Genomic DNA, 26,961 nt, shown 5'->3' with positions numbered 1-26,961 from the left:
GTGAAATTCAAACGAGGTATATGCATATATAATTGACGATACTTACGTCATATCCGGGAACGCCTGGTTCCCCGGCAGGACCACGTGGTCCAGCTGGTCCTACGATCTGGAATATAAAGGTGGCAAATAAAGCAGACCGATTAATTTATATGAGAATGATCTTGAATATACAAGTGTTTACCAATTTAGTGGCATAAGATTGTTTAAAATATGACCTTAGGTTCGTTCATTTAAAGCTGCACTTTCACTGATTGAACGTTTTGACAACTTTTTTTTATTTTTTGTCTTGGAACAAGCCAATTTTTGTGAAAATCTATGGAAATCAGTTATATACGGCTGCTGACAAAAAAACCGCAGATTTTTATATTTAAATTCAAAAAATGTTTTATACAATTTTCTTAAACCGTTAGTAACGGTTTAAGCTATAAAACATCAATTTTTGAACGAAAATATGAAAACTACGATCTGATTTTTTTTGTCAGCAATCTTATATCATTAGTTTGCAGATATTTACGCAAAATTTGCTCTTTCAAAGACATGAAATAAAAAAGTTGTAAAAATAGTAAATATATGAAGGTGCAACTTCAAGAGCATTATGTTCTAATTTGTGTATCGTGAACTATAAAGAGCAGTTACTCGGCCCTGTCTTGAATAAGAATAATACATAATGAATAATTCTACAATGTCCTGTGCATATGTCGGCTGTTAGTTATGCTCTAGTGTTGGTCATTTGTCTTATAAATTATACTGGTTTGTCGTATGCTTCAAGGGGAGTAATGCTGGCAGGGTTTTACCACACTAGCAGTAACTCTGTGTTGTTTTAAGGAAGAATAAAACCTCTACTTCTATCATACACCAAGGTTAGTGAAACATTCGTCTTTTATGGACAATAGCTTTATTTTTTGTTCAAAGACTTCTTCACCTTAATTAAGTACATCAATACGAGTTTCACTCGCACTTATAAGACAAAAAACTCCGACCTATCAACATTGTCATTTACGAGTACTTACGCTTTCTCCTGGTATTCCTGGTACCCCAGGATCTCCTGACACTCCGGGGTCACCGCGCTCTCCCTATGGTAAAATACAATTGAGTTAAGGATGATATGTACACTATTATTATTTCTTGATGAATGTCCAAAAATTAACAAGTTTTATCTAAAATATTTAACAAATACGTTTCTTACATTTCACAGTCCACAATTAAATGAAATTAAATAATTTTAGCTAAATTTCATCAATTAAATCGGTGTGTGTGAATGGCGACAAGCGGTGGTAGATCTTGTAAACTAAATAGGCTTCAAATAATGATTAACGGAAATAGTCTGAAAATGCTCATTCCAGTCTTAATAGAAAGGGCGTCGCCATAGTATTTTCAGTCACAAAAAACTTCAACATATGTTTCGGCATTCCGTCAATTTACTACAAGGTATGCATTATTTCAGTCTATTGTGGTTCATCTTTGCATAATAATTTGCAACATTGTAAAGATCCGGAATCATTTAGGTTCAAATAAGGAAGTCAACCCTACAGCTTACCCGTTTTCCAGGGACACCGGCTTCTCCTTGTTGTCCCGTCTCACCGACCTCGCCCTACAACAATATCACATCGAAATAGAATTATTTGAATCGCGAATTTATGTTAGAATATGCCACCGCAAATATATCTTTAATTTAACATGTATTGACTTTTAAGAACATATCGGATAATAACATAATGTATGCATTGAATTAGTTGATGACTTTCATTTTTAGCTTTTATTTTCTTATCATACTGAAATTTTATACAAGTAAGTTAACATTGTTTTTATTATTTCTATCATACCTTCACATCACCACTTTGTTCCTGTTTTTACAAATGTTAATTACAGCAAGGTGTAAATATGTCTAAATGAATGCAAATGTTTTACCCACTCCCATAACCCACCTGTTGGATACCAGAAAAGTGCTTTTTAAATATCAATTACAATCAAAAATAGCATGTTACCACTAAAGTAGTGTTGCTACATATATCGTTCATTAAGAGCACATGTAGTGAATGGGTAAAGTACATTCATTATGAAAACATTTGTGGTATGAGTAACACTGAGTAAAAGTACATTTTTTCCTGGTTTTCCGGGGATTCCTGGCATGCCATCCTCTCCCGTGTAACCCTGAAAATAAACGCAAATGTATTAAAGGAACTCATGTCGGCAACATTATATTTTCTCTCCAAAACGAAAAATTATTTTTGTCGGATAACCTGGTACTTTAATCCGATTACATTTCATTAGTAAAATGTACTTAAAAATAGACTGATTCAATAGCGTGTCGCAATTTAATACTCTTCAATTTAAGCATGACGTCATACATACATGTTTGCTACTAAATACAGAACATACCCCCTGGCATAATTTCATTGGCTTAAATTCCGAAGAGGTTCTCATTCGGCACCAATGAATCTGCTTCAGTAAATATTGATGCTCACGAGAACTTCCTACTGTACTCAATGAAGCAGAGCTTAATAGTGTATCAGGGTATAGAATGGTGTTATTAACTTAATTCTATCAACAGAGAAATTATTGCAGTGGTCCAACCTATATCTTCAGGGCGAGGAATCAGTTTGGCTTTACTTAAAATTGTGTTGCAAATCAAAATAGTATGTTTTTATTTCAGTGAACGAGGCACTTGTTTTGATAAGTTGAAATAATGAACAATTAATCAAACGAGTTCTTTAGATACAAACAGACAGGAGAATACTAAGGCGTGGCTATGGACTATTTTAGTCTCAGCGCATAATTTGGCACTGCACTTCTTTGGCACTACTTTTGTTTCAGCGCATGATTTGGCACTGAAAATCGTGCTTTGACTATTTCAAATTTATGTAATAATTATCACTGTATTTTTAGAGTTAAATTATTCTAAGAGATTAACGGATAGATAATGACACACATGAAAGCAATCATCTGAGCTTATCTCCTATGATTAATGTTCATTGTGGTCAAATTACTAATTCTTCTTTCATGATTTATATTAATTGTCACTTCTGAATTTATATCAATTAATATCTCTCCGATTCTTAAGTATTAAGATCCCCCACACCAAAAAATAGATAAAATAAATAAAAAAGAAAAGAAGAAAACATATCTCACCCTCTCTCCCGTCGCTCCGGGCAACCCCGGTGTCCCAGGCTCCCCAGGTGAACCCTGCAGGAGCAAATTAACATTTGTATATAGTATCCCCACAAAAAACAACTACATGTGTATGTTTTCCCTTAAAATACCGTCGGTAATTGATTGTGTTATTTTTATTTAAACAATTTGTTAAAATGAAATAATATCGAAAATCATACAAAGTCAATTTCTCCCAGCGAGTACTCACATTTCTGCCTGGTTTTCCGGTCACTCCCTGCTCCCCTCGGTCACCTTCGGGCCCTGGAACGCCCTGTGGTCCTCGGGGTCCCAGCTCTCCCGTCAAGCCCGGCATGCCCTGCACGTATACAAATCAAAAGTGAGTCGATCTAGTGATATGTCCCTGTATATATATATATATTGTTCCGCCGCCGACCAACCTTGCCCTAGTGCGGGAGGTAACAGGTCCAGGCTATCGTACTGGTCTTATGAACAAATGTTTATATATGTAGGTTCGATTTATTTGCACGTCGACCATTCAGATAGTTAACACATCATATAATATGTGTCTCATCTCCGAGCCCTAGAATGCATGAATAAGTCTTAAGGTACGGGGATTTGATTTCTAATGAGGATGACCATCCATTGCCAAGACTGTTAATATATGAAGAGATTGAATAATATCTATATAAATGTATGTATACTCGGCTAGAACAACAATAAGGTATGTCATAATCATATGCCAGTATCGTAAGATATCATGGCTGGACAGGAGTTGTTTAAAAATTATCCGAATAAGTTGGAAATCCCGTGGATAAATAACGAAAATGACACCTCACACAGTTCTGTTTGCTATCATTAATGGACAATAATAATTCAGATTAATCATCAATTCGGGTTTGAGACATCTCAATGTCCAGTGTGTGTATACCACGTGATAAATTGCGTCATAAATGCTACGTCGGAAGGCAATATTTTGCTTGGAATGAAGACTTTAAACAAAGATAGCTTCACTATTTTCTGAATGAGATGTAAATCCTTGAAGAAATAACGAAATTGACACCTCACACAGTTCTGTTTGCTATCATTAATGGGCGATACATTTTAGGATTATCTTCAAAACGGGTTTGAGACATTTCAATGTCACCCTTATAGTGAGGCGCCCTTTCAAATGGATACAATCAACTTTGTTTCGGCCAGGTATATTGTTCGTTTGTAACGATATATGTCATTTAATTTGAATAAATGACGTTTTTAATTTCCATCCTGGTTTGTCAGTTACTCGAAACAAATGAACTCAACTCATACTTTTAAGAGAGTACTCATAAATAAATATGTTATTATTCCAATGGCGTTTGAAAGAATTTCAACAGGGCTCTTAGCCTTTATTTTGGGATGTTCGTGTTTGTTCTATTTTCCTCCCTGTTTCATTACAAGTGTCCTTGGCCTAAAGAAACAACACAGTTCTTGATACATGTTGTGATCACGGAGCTGCTTTATAATGAAGGAATGCTTTTTGTGTTGTAAATTTAATGGTAAATACTCAGTCTAATAGTGAAATGCTGTTTTCTGATTATAAAAGGTACAAATCTTACTGTTTTTCTGGAAAATGAGGAAAATGATTATTGTAAAAAAGGCCACTTTGTGGGTGTCTTGTGCACCAAACGCAATTATATTTCAAGTGCTGTGATAAAAGGGTTCAAGGTTTAGATGTTTAACAAAGTTTAGTATGCTCATACTTGCCAACAATTATTTTTGAGTTTAAGGAAACGTGCAAAGAACAGTATCGTTATAAATAATACGATGAAAACTACAGGAACTAGCTAAGTCGAAAAATAAGCTCTGTTTAGAGGTTATGATAAGCCATTTGGCTTTGGATAAATGTAAGAAAAATGTAAGTTAATAAACAAATAATAATAATAATAGGTCTAGCAATACAAGACTCATTTACTTCAATTTCAAATGATTAAACTAAAACCATACAACGGACCCAGGACTAAATGTGTCCAGGGTTAATTTTCTATTACAAAACAGGAGAAAAAAAGTTATAATATACGTCGAAAATGCATTTCGGCCTAAAAGGGGGACGGGGGGGGGAGTACCCCAATACCTCCCTGCCAACATTTTAAACTAAATAAATTTTGGTTCTGATGAAGGGGCGCTAGTGAAACGGTTACGCCCCTAAGTAACGCCCCCTTCTACCGTCAAAAACTGGATCCGCCCCTAATATTTATTGACAGCTTTTGAGTTTAAAAACAAAACCATTTAAACAAGCAAGAACAAATGGCCGCTATTTTGATAGGCTTCCCAAAGACTTGTGCAAAACTGATCGCGGTGGTTTAAACTTTTTCTGGTCAAACCCGACCATCTAAACAAAGCACTGTGAACATTTGCATATTATTAAAGACTGTCAATCTTCTTATTTCTTTTTTGGCAAATTTATACTCTACTTCATTGTAGCGACATTAAATGGAGCTTTGAGCATGAATAATGAAATATCCTCACAATTTCCCCTGGAGGACCTGGTGGACCAGCTGGACACGTCATCGTTTCGCAAATGTTCGGATCTGGCTGGTCGCCTCGGCTCTTTCCAACCTGTAAATAAAGACTACAGCGGTGACCATCTTTTTCGCAGTGATTTGTCCTAACGGAAAGGGAAGATAACCGCCACCAGGAACAAAAATAATTGTACGTTATCAATCAATGTGTCTTATTTCTTTTTTATATGTTTCATCCTTATCATCTTTTAGTATGCTTAAACATTGTCAAGAAATGTTCATTTGTACAACAACGAAACCATATTGAAACTAGAAATACATTTGTTTTCTTAAAACAAGTTGTTATTTAACAAAAACAACAACACGTCATTAACATGGTGGTATTTGTGGCACTGCAAGGAGAAACAAACTATGCGTTGAAGTTAGTCCATAACGTTGAATCTTCCCTGGTAAAGGGGTTGAAAATAGTTGTCAAGGTTTTAATAAATAACTCAATATTGTGGTCTCTATCTTTCTAATTTGCTCTAAAATGCTAATTTATCGCAGTCTATCTAAATGTACAATTTGCTTTGTTTAAATATAACAAATTTAAAATCTAACTATTTACTATTTTATCATTTCTATAAAGAATGAGGAATATATTACAGCGGATCGATTGTTCAGAAAATAGTTGTTAAGTTTAAAAGGCGAACTATTTGATGATTTGCTTGAATATTTAAAAAAAAACAAGTACAGCTGGAACAGTTGTCTCAAATCTGTTTAAAAATACTGCAGATCACATGTGAATCCATGAAACGTCCGGAGCAGTAACGATTTGAATGTTAACAACGATAACTCTAAAGACGTCTTTAACTTTAATGAAAGTTCTGAACAATCGGCCCCTTAGATATACCAAACATGAACAACGTAGAACTAAGTGGTAAAATACCAAGTGGTAAAATACCAAGTGGTAAAATACCAGTTGTTTGTATCTCACGACTTCCTCATTTGATACAAACAGAATGGGAGCTATTAATATACATGCGTGCATGCTTGTGCAGATATCGTTATTTTTGTGCTATATTTCGTTCATTTCTATTTCTAAATACTCGGAGACTGAATTCACTAAAATCTTAGGTCTTGATTTGAGACGCAAGGCTCAGAAAAGCACAATTTTAAGTTTGTTGTAATAATGCCATTACAGACGCAAATATGGTCAAAATTATTACAAATAGTAGGCTCTACAACCAGGCACATATCTTGTGTCAATAAATTAATTACATTATAGATATTTTGAAATATTTAAGAATTCAGTTCTCTGAGCCTGATTCTCAAAACTCAGACTCAAGACATTAGTAAATACAGACCCTTGGACGGTATTCATAAAGTTTCTTAATTAGTTTCTAAACTTAAGTAAATTTCCTAATTTTAGTATCTTTTTAGTCATATGAAATAAAAACTTAAGAATTTCCAAAATACATTATTTTCAGTGATCGTATGAAAAAAATATACTTTAATGTAAAAAACACTTATACACTTTGATTATGAAAGTTTTAAGAAATCAATTTAAGTTAGGAAATGACTTAAGATGCTTAAGTTTATGAATACGCCCCCTGGCCCCAATATCACGAAAATACTTAAGTCAAATCTCAAACTCAATTTTACCATATAATACCAAATTTATTGGAAACAAAAATATGTTTTTACAAATTTCTAAAACGCATTCTTTCATTGAATAACTTGATCAAAACCTGTGGTCAAGATACCAATCGAAAACTTTTTTTATAGCCAAAAATGTACTTGAGTTCAAATAATTGATTTTTAACAATTACTCAAGTATATTTTTGCTCTAGAATAAGTTATCTTTGAAATATTGTTAAAATCTTTCAATAACACATTCTATGAGAAAATAGGTTTACAAAAAGTATGAAAACATGCAAGATTTTGAATAATACGATGCTTGTATGTGGTAAAATGAGTTAAGATAGAGATTGAGATTTGACTGAAGTATTTTCGTGATATTGGAGCCTGGTCTAAACATGCATTCGTGTGTCAACCATGGATACAATGCATGTTAATCATTATGCAACAAATCATATAGGGAAAGACTTATCATACACACGTACATATTTGAGTTTACTTAAATAACAATATAACACAACATTCAATTGATCTAACCTTTTGAAATATCAAGAAATATATCAAGAAATGAAACTAGAATGAATTAAAGGGACTCGATCATATTTTGGCGCCAAAAGCGATTTTCACATGAAAACACTTAGTTTATAATGAATTTACTGGTTGATACCGAAAATGCTCAAAAAATACAATTGAAGTATCAAATAACAAGCTGGTTTTAGTGGAGAACGAACACACGCCGGTACAGTCAAAATTGTTTTTTTTAGAAAACCGTACTTTATCCGCTCGCCCACAGGAACTGGTAGCATCACGTGACAATATAAATCAACCAATCACGTTTACATTCTTTTGTTAAATGGCGTTAATAACGCATTTCAAAATTCTGGACATCAAAGACAATTTTGGAGTATATATCAACATTTTTTAAAGTGTTCAAGCTGTCAGTATCTTAGTTTAAACACTCCTAATGATTTGACAGACTCTATTTTGTAATATAAAAAAATCGTAAAAAAGTGCATTTTCAAACCATGATCGAGTCTCCTTAAAGTACAATATGCGATGACTATTTTATACAGACAGGGAGGAAAATATTTCGTATCATTACTCCTTTATGTAACAATATGTAACAAAATTATGATCAATTTACAAGACAAAAACAACATTTTGGGTTAAGATTAGAGGGTGTTACCGTGTCGCTTGCTTCCAGATCTCTTCCCTAAATTAGTGCATATATGTCAATTACACTTGAATTCATTTTTGTTAAGAAAGACAAAATTTATCAAAGGTAATAAAGTTAAAATAAACATTTAATTAGAGAACTTATTGAGTTAGAAACTAATGATTTAACCGTTGACAGTTTGGTATTAAAATATTAATATGACGCTATAGGTAAATTATTCCACAATATCCATCAAATTTGACAATTTGACTTCTGTAAACACAAACTAAAGACCTAAAGGGACTAAGACACCAGATGATACAATTGCAATATTTTTTTTTTTCAAAAACGTACATAAACTTGATATCGTTGTGTACAACACATTGGATCTAACGTTACTGGTGAATCACATCGCTTCCGATACATGTATCTTTGCAGTTTTTGAGGGTTTTTTTTAATTCGAAATTTACTGGGTTCGTAACCACGTACCTACCAGTAAATTAAAACTACCGTCGGTATATGTATCTGTACTAATCACGTGACTTTAACATGCTTAATATACACACTATAAACTGGGAAACTAATATGCGCTATTTTTAAACGGGTAAACTCAGCTAAAACAACGACGAAATATTCTGTTTGTCATGTTAATTTATGTAATGTCGGCCTCATGATAGCTCGCATTGACAATTCTAGGCTTGTTTTGAGGAAATACTGTAATTGCCGATTTTGCGACCATCTGGTGTCTAGTCCCTTTAAATAAAAGTTACTATTTATTATACACGAATACATGAAACAGAAGTTCACTCGGCAAACAGGGACACATACCATCTCTTTGACGTTGACGAATGTGTTTACCTAAAACAGAAAACATGGACAAACACATACTAAAGCGCTGCAATTGACAACACGTGCAACTCGTGCAACTCGTGTTACGACGATTGTTGGCGGCAAAATCATTTGAATGCGGAGCACAACAGTCTTCGCTTGCTTAAATCTAATACAAATTTGTGAACATTATGGTATGCATTTCGAATCATCCTATCATTTTAACAGGTTCAATATAATAAAAAGCGTGAATATGTTTAGTGTTATTTTGTAAGCTTACCATCAAAATCATATAAAAACCAAGTCGAGTCTTATTACGTAATAATAAATAGTATGTTTGTATTTTCTTGTGTCTTTTCTAATGCCAGTCTATCAGGTATTATATGTTATGACAACACACTCAAGTTCAGTGCAACATGACAAATCTGCACTTAATTAATTTGTCTGCATTTTACACGAATATGCAGCATTTCAATATAACATTAAGTATGATGATCGCTTGCGTATGCTTTTTAATTAATAACCGCCGTACAACAAAAACCGCAACATTGCTAAAATAATGTTATTAAAAGTGAATTAATGATCTGGCGCCAGTGTACCATTGTTAGAGCGGTGAATTTTAAAATGATGTTGATGATATCATTGATAAGTATAATAAACAGCAGTGAAACGAACAAGTTCTGTGAACTATCTGGCAATTCCACGCCATACAAGTATCTATAGGCAAAGATATTTCGACACAGCAAATTTTTGTGGAATAACCTTGGGAAATAGAAGTTCTGCAATTCTTTCGTTTCCAAGCAAGTCATCCGCTTGTCCAACGCTATGTTAAATATTTTTCAAGAAAGGAAATTACAAATCACTCAATAAAGTCTTGGAACTAGGAAAGTTCACACATAGGTTGAAATGTTTTTTATTGATTAAATCGAAATTGTTAACGTAGTCTGCGACTGAAGTTGCAAGAAACGAGTGCCGAAACACCCCAGCCTACAGTCAAGCCAAAGACATTGTATACAAACACATACCCTCTCAATTTCTGAACAGTCACTCTTCATTCGCGGGTTACAGTGGAACTGCATCCATGATACCTTCAGCTGAAAAGAGAAATATCTGATTTCTGAATTGTGTTGGCAAATATTGAACGGAGAATATATGTATCTAACATAGCCTCATTGTTCTTTATGTTTTGGTAAATATTAAAGATGCAATCTTACTCCCAGATTAGATGTACCACAAAAAAATACCGAAAAGGATGAATAAATATCGAAAACAATGGTTCTTCTGAGGGATACCGTGTTTAATTTGAACGAGAGAAAGATGCAGAAAAGACGGTATTCTACCTTATGAGATGATAGTTGATCACTGTAAATATTTTAGGACCACCAGTCATTTAATATTAAAGCGTTTCTGCTATTATTTACACGGTTACAATCTTGTTATCAATAATTAATTTGTTTCCATAAATGCATTATTTAGTGTGTAGTTTATTAGGTTTATTATTCAAAATTTATGTTTGTTATGCATGTGTATGTATTGGTTATAAACACGATTGTCACTTTAAGCTGAAATACGTGTTGATAAAATTTCGTTAACTCTTCATGTTTTTCATTCGGTCGGCAGTCTGACAATATGTGCCACATTAATTTCCATATATCGTTCTGAATAGTTTGTCGAAATCCTAACCCGTTAAAGACAACTTTTTTTTTTGGACGAAAATATATGTAGTCACAATTATTGTAAATATATTTCACTCTTTTTTTATATGTTGTTCTGAACAATTTGGCAAAACCCAAACTTTCACCATTCCATTTCCAGACAAATAATGATGTCTTCCACAAATGTTCGATTTTTCAGAAATATTTCGGCAAAACACCGGCCGATATCACATCCGAAAACACATACCACTAACATAAAGTTAACTATCGAAATTTGGCCACAATGTTGATGATCTAAAAACTTTGGACAATTTGTTTGCAATAAATATAAGACTTCGAATACTAACATATCGAATGTTTTTGTTGGTATTTGAAGCACTATTTGAATGAACATTGCAGACAAGACTGACGGATAATAAAATAGCATAAAAAAAGATTTAGCATGCAATGGCGGCCTTAGCGGTGGGGTTGGGGTACTCCCCCCCCCCTTATAAAACAAGAAATAATCACATGACCAGGTAAACTGTTTTAAGTAAAATCTCCAGCTTAAAACTGTATACTTTAAATTTCCAAACATATCTGTGGTGGAGGGCCCTGAACCCAACACCATAGTGCCTCCAAGTTACGACCCCTCTGACACAAAACTCTGGACCCACCCCTGGGTTTGGGAAATTGAATGGCGAAGAAAATTCCGTATGACAAATAAAACTCAACTACATGCATCATTAAGTTTATAATTTTGAAAGAGATCCAACATTTTGACATTTTTTTCTCTTTGTGTTATTTTGTTGACGTACTTGATTGCTAGGACAAGTCTACCGGCAGTGCCTTGACTGCTTATTCAGCGATATTGTTGGCGTTACTGCGATACTAGTGAAAAATAAGCTTACATTGCATAACCATATCATACCATACCATACTACCGTACTATACCGTACTGTGCCGTACCGTACCGGTCGGTACATTACCAAATCATACCATATCATACTACCGTACTATACTGTACTGTACCGTACCGTACCGGTCCGTACATTACCAAATCATACCATACCATACTACCGTACTATACCGTACTGTACCGTACCGTACCGGTCCGTACATTACCAAATCATACCATACCATACTACCGTACTATACCGTACTGTACCGTACCGTTCCGGTCCGTACATAACAAAATCATACCGTACCATACTACCGTACTATACCGTACTGTACCGTAGTGTACTGTTCCGTACACTACCATATCATACTGAACAAGACCATACATACTTCCGTACTATACCGTACATTACCGTAACGTTCCTTACAATACCATATCATACCATACAAGACAATATTATACTACCGTATTATACCGTACTGTACCTTACTGTACCGTACCGCACCGCACAGTACCATATCAGACCATACAAGAGCATACCATACTACCGTACTATACCGTACCGTACCGTGCCGTTCCGTTCCGTGCAGTACCATATCATACCATAAAATACTTTACCATACTATCGTTCTATACCGTACTGAACCTACCGTACTGTACCGTTCCGTACAGTACCATATCACACCATACAAGACCATACCATACTACCGTACTATGCCGTACTGTACCGCATCGCACCGCCCCGTTCCGTACAGTACCATATTAGACCTAACCAGACCATGCCGTACTACCCTATATAGTCTATAGTATGGATCTAGTCTTTGTTTAACACCAACAATCACCACATCTTTAATGCCTCAAAACGGTACAGAAAACGATAAGCACAATTAACCAAAACATCTGAATCAATCATACCTTGTACGATTTTCCGTTGACGTCCTTTGCCACTGACGTTGTACCAGTTGGGTCGACGTACTGTTCTCGCGTTCTGTTCAGGTTCTGCTTGTCCGTCACTCGACAATCGACGTCGATCGTTGCGACGTCGAAATACTCGAGGATGCCATCTTTGTTTAAGCGTTCTTGGCGCATCAAGCGGATGTAGATTTTGTGCCAAACGTTTGCTTCTGTAGCCTTGAGAATAAAACAGTTAATATTGCTTATAACTCATCGTTTTCACGCTCACGCGAGTTACCTTTGCAGTTTTAAAATGCTAATGTATGCTGAAATTGAGGACATATTGCTATTACGTATTAATTTGCCGGCAACGGAAATTGACGGTCTGCGGAAAACATAAACATCTGAATGTATTTGGAATCGAATATGTTTTAAAACAATGATATATAAGTTCTTTTATTAATGCAATAATGCCAATATGGTAATTCAATAATTGTCGACAAAACATCTGCAGCCAATTGTATAAATCTGGTGGTTGGGTTAAAGTGAGCCAGAATGTTTATTGAATGGTCAATTTTTATCGAATAATTACCGTTGACCAATCAAACTGCTTTTAAATGCAAAGTATCCTGCGGATTTGTTTTTAAATTAAGTTTACGGAAACTGATGGAGACTATTAACATTATGAATACAACATGGAAGAGCGTTCGGACGGACGGACGCAGACATTACATACAAGAAGTATAAACATAGCAGTGACACATTGCCCCAATTTTCGAAACATAGATAAGCGCAACAAGCTTATGTATCATGTTTCATTTTGCCATATTACTGACATTGGTTGTTTTATAAACCAAACCATAGTTTACCATTATTATCTTTCAATAATTTCTGGCATTCAATATTGGTTTCAATTGAATTTAAGAACGATGTAGCTAATCGGATTACTTTTTATTGATAACTGACCAATATAGGGAATGAAGACAATGATGTATGACCTTAAGAATTACTTAAGTTGCATATTGAATACCACTCCTGGGTCCGTATTACAGAAGCATCTTAAGACATTTTTAACATATGTAACTTAAGTGTAAAATTTGAAATTGTAATATTTCTTTAAAAAACTAGTGTTGTTTTTTAAAAAAAATGGAGTTTTCATTTTTAAAAGTATCCATATTTTAATTACCGAATGTACACTAAGCATAACACTTTCTTCTAATAAAGTAAATCAGTTAAGGAAATTGTTGAATCTAAGGAAAAGGTAAATTTTTCACTTAAGATGATTCTGTAATATGGCCTCTGGTCCATTACTATTTCTTTTAAATGACAAATTTCACACATACCAAAACAAAATTACATAATTTAACAAAGGACGTAATAGATTTCGATAAATTGGGGTCTGCTGTACTTACTAGCTTTCCTGCGCGGCGACTGAACTCCAGACGTTGCTCCTCTCTGTGTTCATTCTTATATATGAGGGTGACGGACCGCTTTCCCCGCTTCCCGTTAAATTGCAGGGCCAAGTGGGAATTCCCCGTACTGTCTTGTATATCAAACATGTTCCAGATGGCGTTCCGTTTGGTCATTTGATAAATGGCGACGAAAACAAAATGTGTTGGGAGTTGCCGATCAAATAGTCGCCTGCAATGTCAAGGTTAAATTAGTTTTAAGTATTTCATTCCAAGACTATTATGCACCAGTCAATTGCAACCATGCCACCCCCCCAGGTCCGGAGAATAGCGAGGACTCGTTCCAGCCAACCCCAGGTAAAATCCTGGCCCTGCAGGGACAAACTGCTGGTAAAATCCTCGACAAATACCCCAGTACCCCGGGGACATCTTAGGTAAGACCCATTCCCCGCTTTTTTCGGCGTGAAAACAAATATTAATAGTATCAATTAATTGTAGAGTTTTAACGTGTATTTATAATACCTTAGCTGTAATAAATTGCCAGCGAAATGTATAATTGCAGAAAAGAAAGAATTATGATTCCAAGGGAAAAGTATTTAAAGGATTATGTTTAAATGTGAATTTACTACGCGATCTGCTTGCTGCATAATTAAATGTAAATAAATCTGTGCAAACCGTCCATATACATCCCAGGTTGTTTTCGATGGGAAATGACCAAGAAGTTCCGAATGAAATAAATTTGGTGTGATAATCCTCAGTATTGAAAATTGCGTAGTTTCTTACCAATTGCTTTCATCTGTCATAGATTTTCCTTTAACAGTCAATGACGTGCCATATTCCCCATATCCTTTCTCTGGTGACAATTTATTGAAGCCGAATTTCGTTAAAAAGTCGAATTCTGCAATGTAAACAATATACACCATCATATCCTAATAAATAGCAAACGAAGCATACAGTATTTGGTTTCAACATATTAATTTCATATAAATATACAAATAACAACATATATTTCATACTAAATATTTAAGAATTCGATCGCAGGCTACAAACGTATAAAGGTTCATTATCTTCTGTAGAAAGAAGTTAAATATATTTGTTTGGTGGTCTTTTTAAGGATAATAGCATTCATCAAATATTTTTTTTTAAAAAGTTTAATAGTTTTAAAATAGTTAATGAAACATTTAACATGCACTGTGCTTTTTCGTATTCTGTATCTATTACGTTTTGTATATCCATTCTTTACAAAATTATCATATTCATCTCACAGATAGAAAGGGTACAACAATAGAGAACATTCAAATGAATATATCTTACCTCGTACGTCATTGCTTAATATTTCATTGTTATTCGCTGGACATATAAATTTTCCCTCTGAAAAATAGAAGATAAACGCACTTAGTAATGCAATGTTTATGAATGGAATAATATCGGACTAAACCCTAATATGATTTTTTTCGATGAAATATTCAAGAACTTAACGCCAACACTCAAACAGACTGATAACACAAACTGAATTGTTTTCATATATTATGAGTTAAACATATTTTACCGAACCCACAACCTCTTGGGATGAGAACCGGGTACCTAAACCACTAGGCCAATATCTACCTGGTGGGGATTGAACCCAAAACCTCATGGATGAGAGGCAGACACCTATACCACTAGGTCATTATCACCCTGGTGGGGATTGAACCCACAACCTCTTGGGATGAGAAGCGGGCACCTAAACCACTAGGTCATTATCACCCTGGTGGGGATTGAACCCAAAACCTCTTGGATGAGAGGCAGACACCTATACCACTAGGTCATTATCACCCTGGTGGGGATTGAACCCAAAACCTCATGAATGAGAGGCAGATACCTATACCACTAGGTCATTATCACCCTGGTGGGGATTGAACCCAAAACCTCTTGAATGAGAGGCAGACACCTATACCACTAGGTCATTATCACCCTGGTGGGGATTGAACCCAAAACCTCATGGATGAGAGGCAGACACCTTTACCACTAGGTCATTATCACCCTGGTGGGGATTGAACCCACAACCTCATGGATGAGAGGCAGACACCTATACCACTAGGTCATTATCACCCTGGTGGGGATTGAACCCAAAACCTCATGGATGAGAGGCAGACACCTATACCACTAGGTCATTATCACCCTGGTGGGGATTGAACCCAGAACCTCTGGGGATGAGAAGCGGGCACATATACCACTAGACCAATCTGAACCTTAATTAAGTACCGGAATGTTGCCAACATTACTCATGTTAAATTGAATGCAAACTTCGTTATCATACCACTCAGTTCACATCATTTGTAGAATTCTGTTGAGTTCATTTCAATAACTTAAATCTCCCTGCAAAAAATGCTTACTTGCAGAGAATGAAATTGCACTACCCTATCTTTTTATCTTTAGATACTAAATTATGACATAATTAGACGATAATTAATTGTCTTTGATCTTAACTTGGTTATTGAATTACTGATCCTATTCAATGATGAAGTGATGGGATTAATGCACCTTGTTGTAAGGCCACAAACACGCGCAATAGGCCTTTGTGGATCAGACAATCTTTTGTACCAAAGAGGGCTAAAAGCTTTGCGGTATTTGGCTGCGTTTTGCGAACGATTGATGCCTTGCGCAGATAATACTGCAATATTCATTACAACAAAATCACTCGAGTCAGAGATGAATGTAAACACGAAGCCTAAATTACGTGAGAAACAGACATTTAGGGTAATCAGCGTTTTTTGTGCAGAGTAATGATACACCTGCGAAGCTAGTAAAACTGCACATCTAATAAATGTTGCGCATTCTTCTCCTTTGCTTCTCAGTCTTAGGCTAGAACAAGACCATTAAAAGGTGGTTGGTCTCGAGATTGGTAATTCTTTCTACGGTTTGAAGTTTTCTGATTGACGTTTGTAGACCAAATTCGAAACGTAGAATATTCTGGATTCCAAAAATGGAAAAAAATGTACGTGACTTGTATAAGTACAGATATTGTAAATGATATATTTATCAAGTTCGTCCTCTGCTCGAAGGTTTCTTTCCAAATGAACGTTTTAATTGTTTTTTGTTAAATCAGGCCAAAACCATTTGACACAGGCGACGTAGAAGATATGGGAGGTGTCTCTTAACCACAAAAGGTAATGTCACATACCAGTCCAAATTGCTGTCTTAATTGACTGACACCATGACAGGGCCCGTTGCCTCGTGGTTTATGAGTCCAACGGCGTTTCGATGTTTGAAACCAAAAACGCTTTAAGTGGGATTTATATTAGAATGAGATAAAGCTTTTTCGTGTTCACCCTTCTGTAGTCATTGAAGCAGCGTAGAAATGATAGGCGCTTTCACCTGACCACCCAAATTGTAAAGGTTTTTGACAAGGCGTAGTTATCATATGTATCTTTTAAACCGTACTTCTAATTGTGATCGCAATGGACCAGACAATGAAAATCAATAAGCGATAACATCGTATTTGAATACTCTAATAAGCCATAACAAATGGTTTTGATGTATTTGACTTTTTCGCGACGACTGGATAATCAAAACCGGACAACGACTTGAAAGAAGATCTTGAATACAGATTTATGTAAGTCACTGAAGAATGTTAAACGCGACGCCGAAAAGCAATCATTTCTCCTTGATTTATTATGTTCTGCTAGTAAGGATAGCAAAGGAGACGAACTAAGCAACAAAACTCTCGATGCATGTAATCTGATCCTTTGATTTGTTTAAGATAAAATGGCTAAGATTTTTTTTATGTGAGAATCACAACGAAATAGCTTTTTGTTGTTGGATTAAAACTATAACAAACAATTTCGTTAAGAACATTTGATTTATCGCGAAGATATATCAAGAAAACAAGATAATCAAACAGCGTGAAATAGGCTATCTTTAGGTAAATCTCAATTTGCAAGTTTGGAATAGCAGAATAAGTCTAAGAACATCATATTTCTGAGTTTTGTCTCGAATCTATAGAAAAAAGAATCCATTTATCTTCCAGTGAGTTTTTTTATATCAGAAACAGTAAATGTTTTTTTTTTGTATTTGTTTTGCTGTTTCTTGTAAAAACTTTGATCTAATATGCACTTAATAGACACTATCTCGAAATACCAGTAAAAGAACAATACTTACGAGATAAAATGGAAGGTATACAAAACAGCAGTATCACACAAAGTGGTCGCAACATCGTTGCTGAAAAAAGAGAAAAACAAAGATTAAATTAAAGATTATCTGTGTATACATCGAACTATTTACGAAAGAAGACAGCAAAGACAAACACTGTCAGGGGCGTAGCTAGCCCTCTATACATGTGGATTCATAATTGTGCGAGGGTTTTTTCGGGGGCATTCCCCCTCGGAAAAAAATGAAAACCATGGTGCAATCTGGCGCCTTCTGAGGTGCTTTATTTAGTACTGGGAAATGGAAGTTTAGGTAGTCAAGTACGCATACTGCACTTTTGGCTGATTTTGTTTGTCAGAATCATGTGGATTCAGCCGCGTACTCGCCTGAAGGCACCTACGCGCCTGACTGTATTGACAAGTCCATGGGCTAAGGACAATACATTATCCATTCAATACAGACAGACTGGAGCAAACGCGGCTCACATACATAATAATTGGCGTAAAAACAAACCGTCATAAAAAAACAAACCGGCATGAATAGTTGTATGTCGGAAAGGAATGTTTATTACCGGCAAAAAACTTCAAAAGCGCTTCAACAATCATCTGGATAGAATCAGACATCGAATGTCCATTTATTTTTTATATCTTAATATTCGTTGAAGTTATAAATTATCTGCTGTTTAAAGTTAGTCCATATTTTATTTCAAGTAGAACACTTTCAGCAAATATTGTTTACAGTAAAAACTCACTATAGCGAACTCTGTTATCTCGATTTTCTGATTATGTCAACCTGTTCGAATGTGTTGGGATAAGGTAGAAATGTTTTATATTTCAGTTATATCGAAGTTTTGTATTCTGGAAGTATCTCCTGAAGTCCCAACGACTTCGACATAGCGAGTTTTGACTGTATAACTACATGAAGAACTAGTACTTTGTAGATTACAATGGCTGAAACACAAAAGAACAGTAAGTGAATTAATAGCGTTTAGAACACAAACGTTTAGTTATCACAGACGGCGATAACATTTCCCTAACCTTACTCTTTACTCCGTATTCGAAGATTTCAGTGTCATCAACATGTGGTAACAGTCAGCTTCGAACACGTGACAAACCGACATTGGATAAAACGAAGTCTTAAATCGGATTTCACCCACCGGAACAAGCCAAATGCCCAAAATCTTATATTAATCCTTTTGACCATTAACATGTGACCAAACAACAAATAGAAACGCAGCAAACTATATGCTACCACTTCAATTAATCGTTACATTACGTTACCACGTGGTCATAATTATAGGTGTGAATTTACATCGTATGTCGTTTACTTCGCATACCTCATATCATTTACACATAACGTCGACCTACTCTTTCTATTGGACCATCAGAATCGTCATCAACCTGAACCATCATGAACTTGAACCCCTAGTAAAGTCCCATTTTGCAGACCGTTCCAATGCGGTACCCAGCAATTCTTGATACACATCCCTAGTTTCATATATGATCGTATATACGTAAATGCGACATGTTTGTTTATGCTTGTGTTGCTGTTTCATGTTTTTGGATTTGACCCTGTGCTTTTGAACGGGGATTAATGTTAAAGCTTTCTAAAACTGGACTTGTTTCTGTATTGTTTTGCATAATGCTGAAGAAAACGTAAGAATTAAAGTAACAAAACATAACGTCATCTTTTTGTGCGGAGGCCTTGGCCCTATACCTTAGAACCAAACACCTGTTTGATTGGTCGTTAAATTCTGAACAAACAGCGGGTTAGCAGTGGCCGTATGGTATAAAGCGTACGTGAATCTCAATAAAACATCTTTATTGTTATCTGATTTCATTTTTTTGCTCATTATATTGCTTTTTATACAAACAATAGCAGAAAAATCAAACTCAATATGTATTATTTGTAAGAATGGCAACGTTTTACGCAAACTTGCACCTATGTTTTAAAACGTTGGGACAGGCTAGAAATTGTTGAACATTGAAATGATTATCTTCTCTGAAACGACGGCAAACAAGCTGAATATAAGACTAAGTTGGTTTGCAATTTAAGTAAAACTATTAAAGGCATACTATTCTATAAGATGCTTTCAATAATAAGCAGCATAACAGCATATTGATACAGGTATGGACCATATCATTAAAAAGAATCAAACGAAATTTGATTTTAAGCTGCCTTTTATCTGTGTCTATCCCCTGGAAGACCGGAAGTACTTATTGTTTTTTAGACCAAACGTCATTTATTCTATGCCAGATCTCACAAGAAATCATTTGCGAAACATATCTTGGCAGCGATATCATCAAAGGAACTTATTAAAAAAAATCATTATATTTTTTCCATGCTTTTCAGTGTTGAATATATTTAAATAAATGATATTTAATTAGTGACATTATGATATCACGCATTGTTTTGTTTTTCTACACTAAGACCTATTCAGCTGTCTTTATCATATGTCAGCACTCAAACAGCTTGGACAAGATACCAATGCCGTCATTTCCGGAATGACTACAGGCGAGCAACAATTTAGTGCGCCATTGTTATCAAATACAAATTTACGTAATTTTAAAAGAGGTTTTAGCTTGTTTTTTCGGTTCAATATAAATTTTATTTCATCTCGTAATCACCGAAAGTAAACATTAGGACTGTGCTTTCGGTGATCACTTGTGAATAAAACTACGATATCCCACCAACCCAAATACAAATATCCTCTATGTACACTTTCATACATTCGTATATTCCCCCTTTAGCGCATGCGTTATAAAGATAAAGATCTGCTTAATATTGCATTATTTTTGGTGCCAGCTACAGGGTGCATTTGGAACAGTTTACAACGATGTGACGATCAGAAGTTGTTATCAATGCAAAACACGTTTCTCAAAACATCTGCGGGAACCTTGAGCTAGTTATGTTGCTTCAATCACCAAGGCATTCTTCACTCGATTTTGTAATAACGTTTGCAAGGTTATCCGTTTTTGTAAGAAAATGTCGGTGAGGACTCAAAATCCATGTTGAACATCCATTATTAAAGTTCACTTGCACGTAAGGTGTTGTAACCCATGGTTATAGATCTTTCCGGAGAAATTTTAAATGAATGACTGTTGCCATGATTGGTACTAGTATATGTTTATGCCCTACTTATTCCTCGTTCTTTGGGACTTGGTGTACACTTTCTGCTTTCTAGCGTGTCTGTGTAGTTCAATATTTTTTTCGAATCAGTGGGTCGTTCGATAAAGATCTCCATAAGTCGTCAATTGAAATGATCTCAGTGTCATATATTCGTTGTATTTTTTACATATTTGAGTGAATTTAACTTTAGCTAGTACTCAAACTAAACACAAAGTTGGGGAAATAATAACAATCAATATGCTGCCATTTGTGATGTTAATACAGATTTAAGATAATTTAAGTTAGGACTAAAATCCTTTTTTGAAGCGGCCCACTGAACAACAGGGTGAAACTATTGGTTTGCAAGCCGATATTAAAGGATTGCATCTATTCCTTTTAATGGCAAGCTCTATTTCTGCTTTGTCAAAGTAGTTAGAAGGCAAACAGTCGTGAACATTAGACATTCTGAATTCTGAATGAAAACATTGATGACATCCCTGCAACCACCGCCAAATCACAAAATATATGCAACACGAACGGCCAGCAATCAATCTTTCCAACATACACTGTTTTTGTTTTGTGGACAATTTTCCTTCGTACGATATTTGGTTATCGTACAACCGATCGGCAATTCATTGCTTATTGCTCACTTGTTACTTAAATGTCTTTCCGATAAATGGTAAAAAATGATACCGCCAGAGATCATGTTCCGAAAGTATTCACATAACCAACAAAAAGGTGACGTATACAACATTGGTATTGACTTCTTTATCTTTAAAACAATAGGGTTGATGTTAAAAGACACAGAAGAACTATTTATTTTGACAAATAATTAAGAGGAGAGTAATTTCGGGTGACCCGTATAGGAATATAGGAATTGGAACGCAAAAGAACAGCGGTGTTTTCTCAATGACAACGAAAAACATAATTACGATACCAATTGAAACTTTAGATGGCAATGATGGTATTGGTTATCATATCGCTATGATGTATGTAAGAATAAAGAAAAAAGCACGTCCATCAAATTGATTGTGGGACATTATCTTTTGTCGCTAGTAAGTCTGTAACGTTTAAACTTCATCGCGACCGAAATACGGCGTTACAGGGCTAGGTCCGCAAACAAATGTCAACAGTGAGTCCGGTAATCGGGCTCTCAGACGGAATTTAACATTTCACGTATCTTCGTGTATCACAGCCCGGTCTGATACCGTCGATAAACGCCATTCTATGTTCACACCAATGAAAGATGTATGACATTTAAATACCGATTTACTAGCCGTAAATTTGTTCGGATAGATTGTCCGTCGATAATGCTTATTTAAATGTAATCCTGTTTACTTTGTTTCTGATAGAGTGCTTTTTTCTTTCTCGCTTTTTGTTGTCCGCAATAAAAAATCTCATACATTATGGTCTATGTGATTATGTTTATGTGTATTTAATCGTTATGCACACACACCTCGTGGACACAAGAATTAACAGCTTAGCTGTAAGTTTTGGCATTACTAGTGTTTTATGCCTTGGGCTTCTTGACATTTGGTAGTTTGGTCTTATTTTCATTCTATGTTTCAGTCTTAAACAACTGATCGCTCTTAGAAGAAAACATAAAATTACTGAAATTACCTTTCTCTCGGAAAATACTTACATAAACCCATCAGAAATCGACGAACTGAACAACACGTTTCCTCAGCTAATCAAATATAAGAGTGCAAAGTACAACATTTAGATCCTCATGATTGTAATTTCAAATTAACGAAAGTGGCAGAGTCTATCAATGGTATCTTAAGCTTAAACAAAGAAGCGTTTTTTTCTTGATTGGATTAAAGATAAGCGATGCTGCATCATTAATGCAAGAGTTAATCTCGTAAGAATCGAGCTGTTTAATCTGGATGGTCTCCATGTATGTTCCCCTGGTAAGTTAGGTACCTCTAAAGTGCAATGATGATAACAGCATTATGAAGAATTCATTGAAACAAAATGTGTAAAATAGATACAAATCTCTTCGGGCAAAATTTAATAACGTATTAATTTTAAAAGAAAATTTTAAGATCTGAAAAGAATCTGTATTCTGATGATTTTCATAAAATTTCCGATTCGTCAGCAAATTGCTAGATGATTTGATAAGGTTTAAGGTTTCTTAAATACCGCTTTAGGCGGTTCTCTGGTTGTTTTTCTGCAGTGCACGTATAATTACAGGCTCGATCAGGCCTACATTTTGGTTTATTCAATCCGATGGAGGGGTGGCTCGCTTGTTTTATGAAATGTCAACTTTTCCAGAAGTGAAATGTTCTAACAGTCAGTTTCAATGACTACTGTGTTACTCATTCATCAAGTCCCTTTGGGTAGACTACTATCCGAGCATAACAATTTCGAGGAACAATTGAGTGAAATATGTTAGCATTAAACGACGATTAATGCCCATTCCATGTAAAAGTTACCAAATGTCGGTGATAGCCGTGACGAAAATAAACAATTTTAATCCAATGTGTACATAAAATTCAATGTTCGGAAGATGGAGTTGAAATGCAACTAGTTTGGACAAACATATTGAGAAACGCTATGATCACTGATAAAAATGTATTGAATATCGACATCTGCCAACTACTCCCTATAAAACTATGGGTCGGTATGCCTGATAATTAAAACAAACTTCAAGAAAACAGAAACACACCCCAAAACACAAGACAAGACACTTGAGCATCCTTGGGTAGATTGTATGAACGAAGCAAATGTACTGACGAAGATGTGAGAGTGCTAATCTTGGTAGATTGTATGAAAGAAGCAACTATAAGGACAAAGATGTGAGGAAATATATTGACACAGATCAGAGAGTGCTTTTCTTGGTAGATTTTATGAAAGAATGAAATAGATTGACAAAGATCAGAGAGTGGTTTCTTGGTAGATTTTATGAAAGAAGGAAATATATTGACAAAGATCAGAGAGTGCTTTCTTGGTAGATTGTATGATAAAGCAAATATACTGACAAAGATGTGAGAGTGCTATTCGTGGTAGATTGTATGAATGAAGCAAATATACTGACGAAGATGTGATAGTGCTATTCGTGGTTGATTGTATGAATGAAGCAACTATACTGACAAAGATGTGAGAGTGAGATTCGTGGTTGATTGTATGAATGAAGCAAATATACTGACGAAGATGTGAGAGTGCTAATCTTGGTAGAGTGTATGAATGAAGCAAATCTACTGACAAAGATGTGAGAGTGCTAATCTTGGTAAATTGTATGAAAGAAGGAAATTCTGACAGAGATGTGAGAGTGCTAATCTTGGTAGATTGTATGAATGAAGCAAATATACTGACAGAGATGTGAGAGTGCCAATCATGGTAGATTGTATGAATGAAGCAACTATACTGACAAAGATGTGAGAGTGCTAATCTTGGTAGATTGTATAAATGAAACAATTATACTGACAAAGATGTGAGAGGGCTAATCTTGGTAGATTGTATGAAAGAAGAAAAAGTACTGACAAAGATGCAAATGAGCTAATTTTGGTAGATTGTATGGATGACAGCAAACATTTTGTCAAAGATGTGAAAGTGCGAAAAGGACTGGAACATTACCTGTTTTTTTTCTAGGTTCAAAACAGTGAAATTACTTATATTTTACAATAAAGCAGAGGGTAAAAAACTGTTTTTTCTTTACTCCTATAACTGCAAAGGTAGGTGTGCTTAGGTACAAAAAAATCCTTCTAAACCCGCTAACAATAAAACACATCATGTAATTAGATTAATGCCTTGCACTTTAGTCTGCATTTCAAATCAGTGTTTGCTTTGAACTGAATCATTAAACTTTAATGTTGGGAATTCTCTATCAAAATCAGGTTTTACTGCCGGACACGAGGAGGTGGTCTTCTGAACATTACTGGCTTCCCCAAGCAATTGATATATCACTTCAGAAAGATAAGTTTTGACCTGAAGCACATTTAAAAGATTCAACCGATTTTCAAGACATTTTCAAGAAGGTATTTCAATTGTAATTTTTGAATACTAAGTTTGAAACCTTTTATCCAGAAGCAATGTCAAAGGTACAAACGTACTTTAAAAGGACAATGCACTTTTCCAACAAACAAAATATTATAACAGGTGTAGCTCATGATGAACTTTATGTACACTTAAGAATGCTTGAACGAAACTCAACGGCGAGGAATAAAGTGTGTGCTTTGAAGCCAAACATGTCCCAGTAGATCAAACATATTTGATACAAGCAAATACAAGAAATGCCAAAAGCAAGTATATCACCCTATAAGCATCAAAGAATTTGCTCCATTTTCTGCATTTTGTTTAATATGTGTCGATGGATATTAGTTATATTCCTTTTTAACTTTGATGAACTCAAAGGCCATTTAACCTAAACAGCATTAAGGACATTTCTTACTAAGAGCGTTATCCGTTAGAAGAATATAACATATAAACGTAAAGAAGCAGCATCATTTATTTATCGAATCTGTTCATTAACAAAGCAATTGTAGGTGCAACACAGTCAACACCCTCTTGCGCACTCGTAGGTCTACTACACTTATGAACACCTTGGCTGAACGTAATTTCGGGTACATTTGTATCCGTTGGCGTTTGACTGATACTTTTAAGAAGCTCGGATGTTCTTCTTTTGCTGTCGTTGTATTTGAGTACGTATGGTTCGCTAGAATAAATATGACTATTGTCTTTAAAGTAATGAATAATAGTGTTTAGTTTACATTTATAACCTAAGGCAATAGCTCATTAACAGAAGCTACCTTAGAATAGCTGTTTATTAATCGAAATGTTTTTGAAAAAGAATCAGAAAAAAACTCAAACTACTTAAGAAACGTATGACTATAGATTAAGGACTATAAATTATCCACACCACACAGCCAGAGTGGACTCGACGCGGCTCACATACAATTCTCGCGTAAAAGCAAAACGTCATAAAAGTATGGCATGAATAGTTGTACGTTGGAATGGAATGTTTATTACTGGCAAAAACACACGCTTTAACAGTCATCTGGATAGAATCAGACATCGAATGTCCGTTTATTTTGTATACCTTTATGTTAATGTTTCTGCAGAATCATAACGATTCTGCTGTTTAAGTATGTCCATGTTCTGTTTCAAGTAGAGCACTGTCACTTGGTTTCTATCTAGTTCAATTTATAGTAATTTGTAAATTATACCATGGTTGTAACTCACTAGAAAAGTAAGAAAACTATTAGCGTTCTTTATCAGAAGAGGATAACATAATGTAATGCTTAGAGAAGTTATGACAGTCGGTGATAATCTCACTCTAAACCAACTTGAACACATATTGGAAATCTTCAGTGTCATCAACATGTGGAAACTGTCAGCTTCGAACACATAACAAACTGACATTAGTTAAAATAAAGTCTTCATCGGAACTTTACACAGTGGAAGAAGTTAAGTGCCCAGACCTCTTATATCGATCCGTTTTAATGAAATCAATAACATGTGACCAAACGGCAAGAAAGACGCAGCAAACTAGGAAATGCACCGAACTATATGCCACGACATAAGATTTTACGTAACGTTACGTTACCGCCCTAGTTCGGGTATAAAACATGTGTAGAAACTTGCAAATCTATCAAACAATATGTTACGACTTTCATAAGCCGTTACGTAACGCTACAAAACTGGTGTGGTCATTAATATTCTTTTTTTTTTATTTACA

The 26,961-nt window shown here is 35.1% G+C and overlaps 1 protein-coding gene across 21 annotated transcripts in view; it reads right to left on the bottom strand.

Moving 5' to 3' along the window:
* The window catches only part of LOC128213615 (collagen alpha-1(I) chain-like), a 257,574-nt gene that overhangs the window by 29,244 nt on the left and 201,369 nt on the right, over positions 1–26,961 (bottom strand). For 18 of the 21 annotated variants that reach the window (XM_052919564.1, XM_052919571.1, XM_052919567.1 and 15 more), the window contains 15 exons: positions 18,189–18,248; positions 15,363–15,419; positions 14,832–14,946; positions 14,052–14,280; positions 12,661–12,876; positions 10,236–10,304; positions 9,211–9,240; positions 8,413–8,439; positions 5,614–5,703; positions 3,359–3,466; positions 3,130–3,183; positions 2,098–2,151; positions 1,538–1,591; positions 1,011–1,073; positions 47–106 (listed from right to left, as the gene is read on the bottom strand). In XM_052919564.1, the coding sequence (XP_052775524.1) occupies positions 47–106; positions 1,011–1,073; positions 1,538–1,591; positions 2,098–2,151; positions 3,130–3,183; positions 3,359–3,466; positions 5,614–5,703; positions 8,413–8,439; positions 9,211–9,240; positions 10,236–10,304; positions 12,661–12,876; positions 14,052–14,280; positions 14,832–14,946; positions 15,363–15,419; positions 18,189–18,248 (1,286 nt within the window). The remainder of the gene's footprint in view (positions 1–46; positions 107–1,010; positions 1,074–1,537; positions 1,592–2,097; positions 2,152–3,129; positions 3,184–3,358; positions 3,467–5,613; positions 5,704–8,412; positions 8,440–9,210; positions 9,241–10,235; positions 10,305–12,660; positions 12,877–14,051; positions 14,281–14,831; positions 14,947–15,362; positions 15,420–18,188; positions 18,249–26,961) is intronic. The other 3 variants (XM_052919573.1, XM_052919574.1, XM_052919578.1) reach the window with 3 other exon arrangements.

The sequence above is a fragment of the Mya arenaria genome, chromosome 13 (genome assembly GCF_026914265.1).
Source record: "Mya arenaria isolate MELC-2E11 chromosome 13, ASM2691426v1".
Classification (NCBI taxonomy): domain Eukaryota; kingdom Metazoa; phylum Mollusca; class Bivalvia; order Myida; family Myidae; genus Mya; species Mya arenaria.
This window is presented reverse-complemented; position numbering and strand designations above follow the sequence as displayed.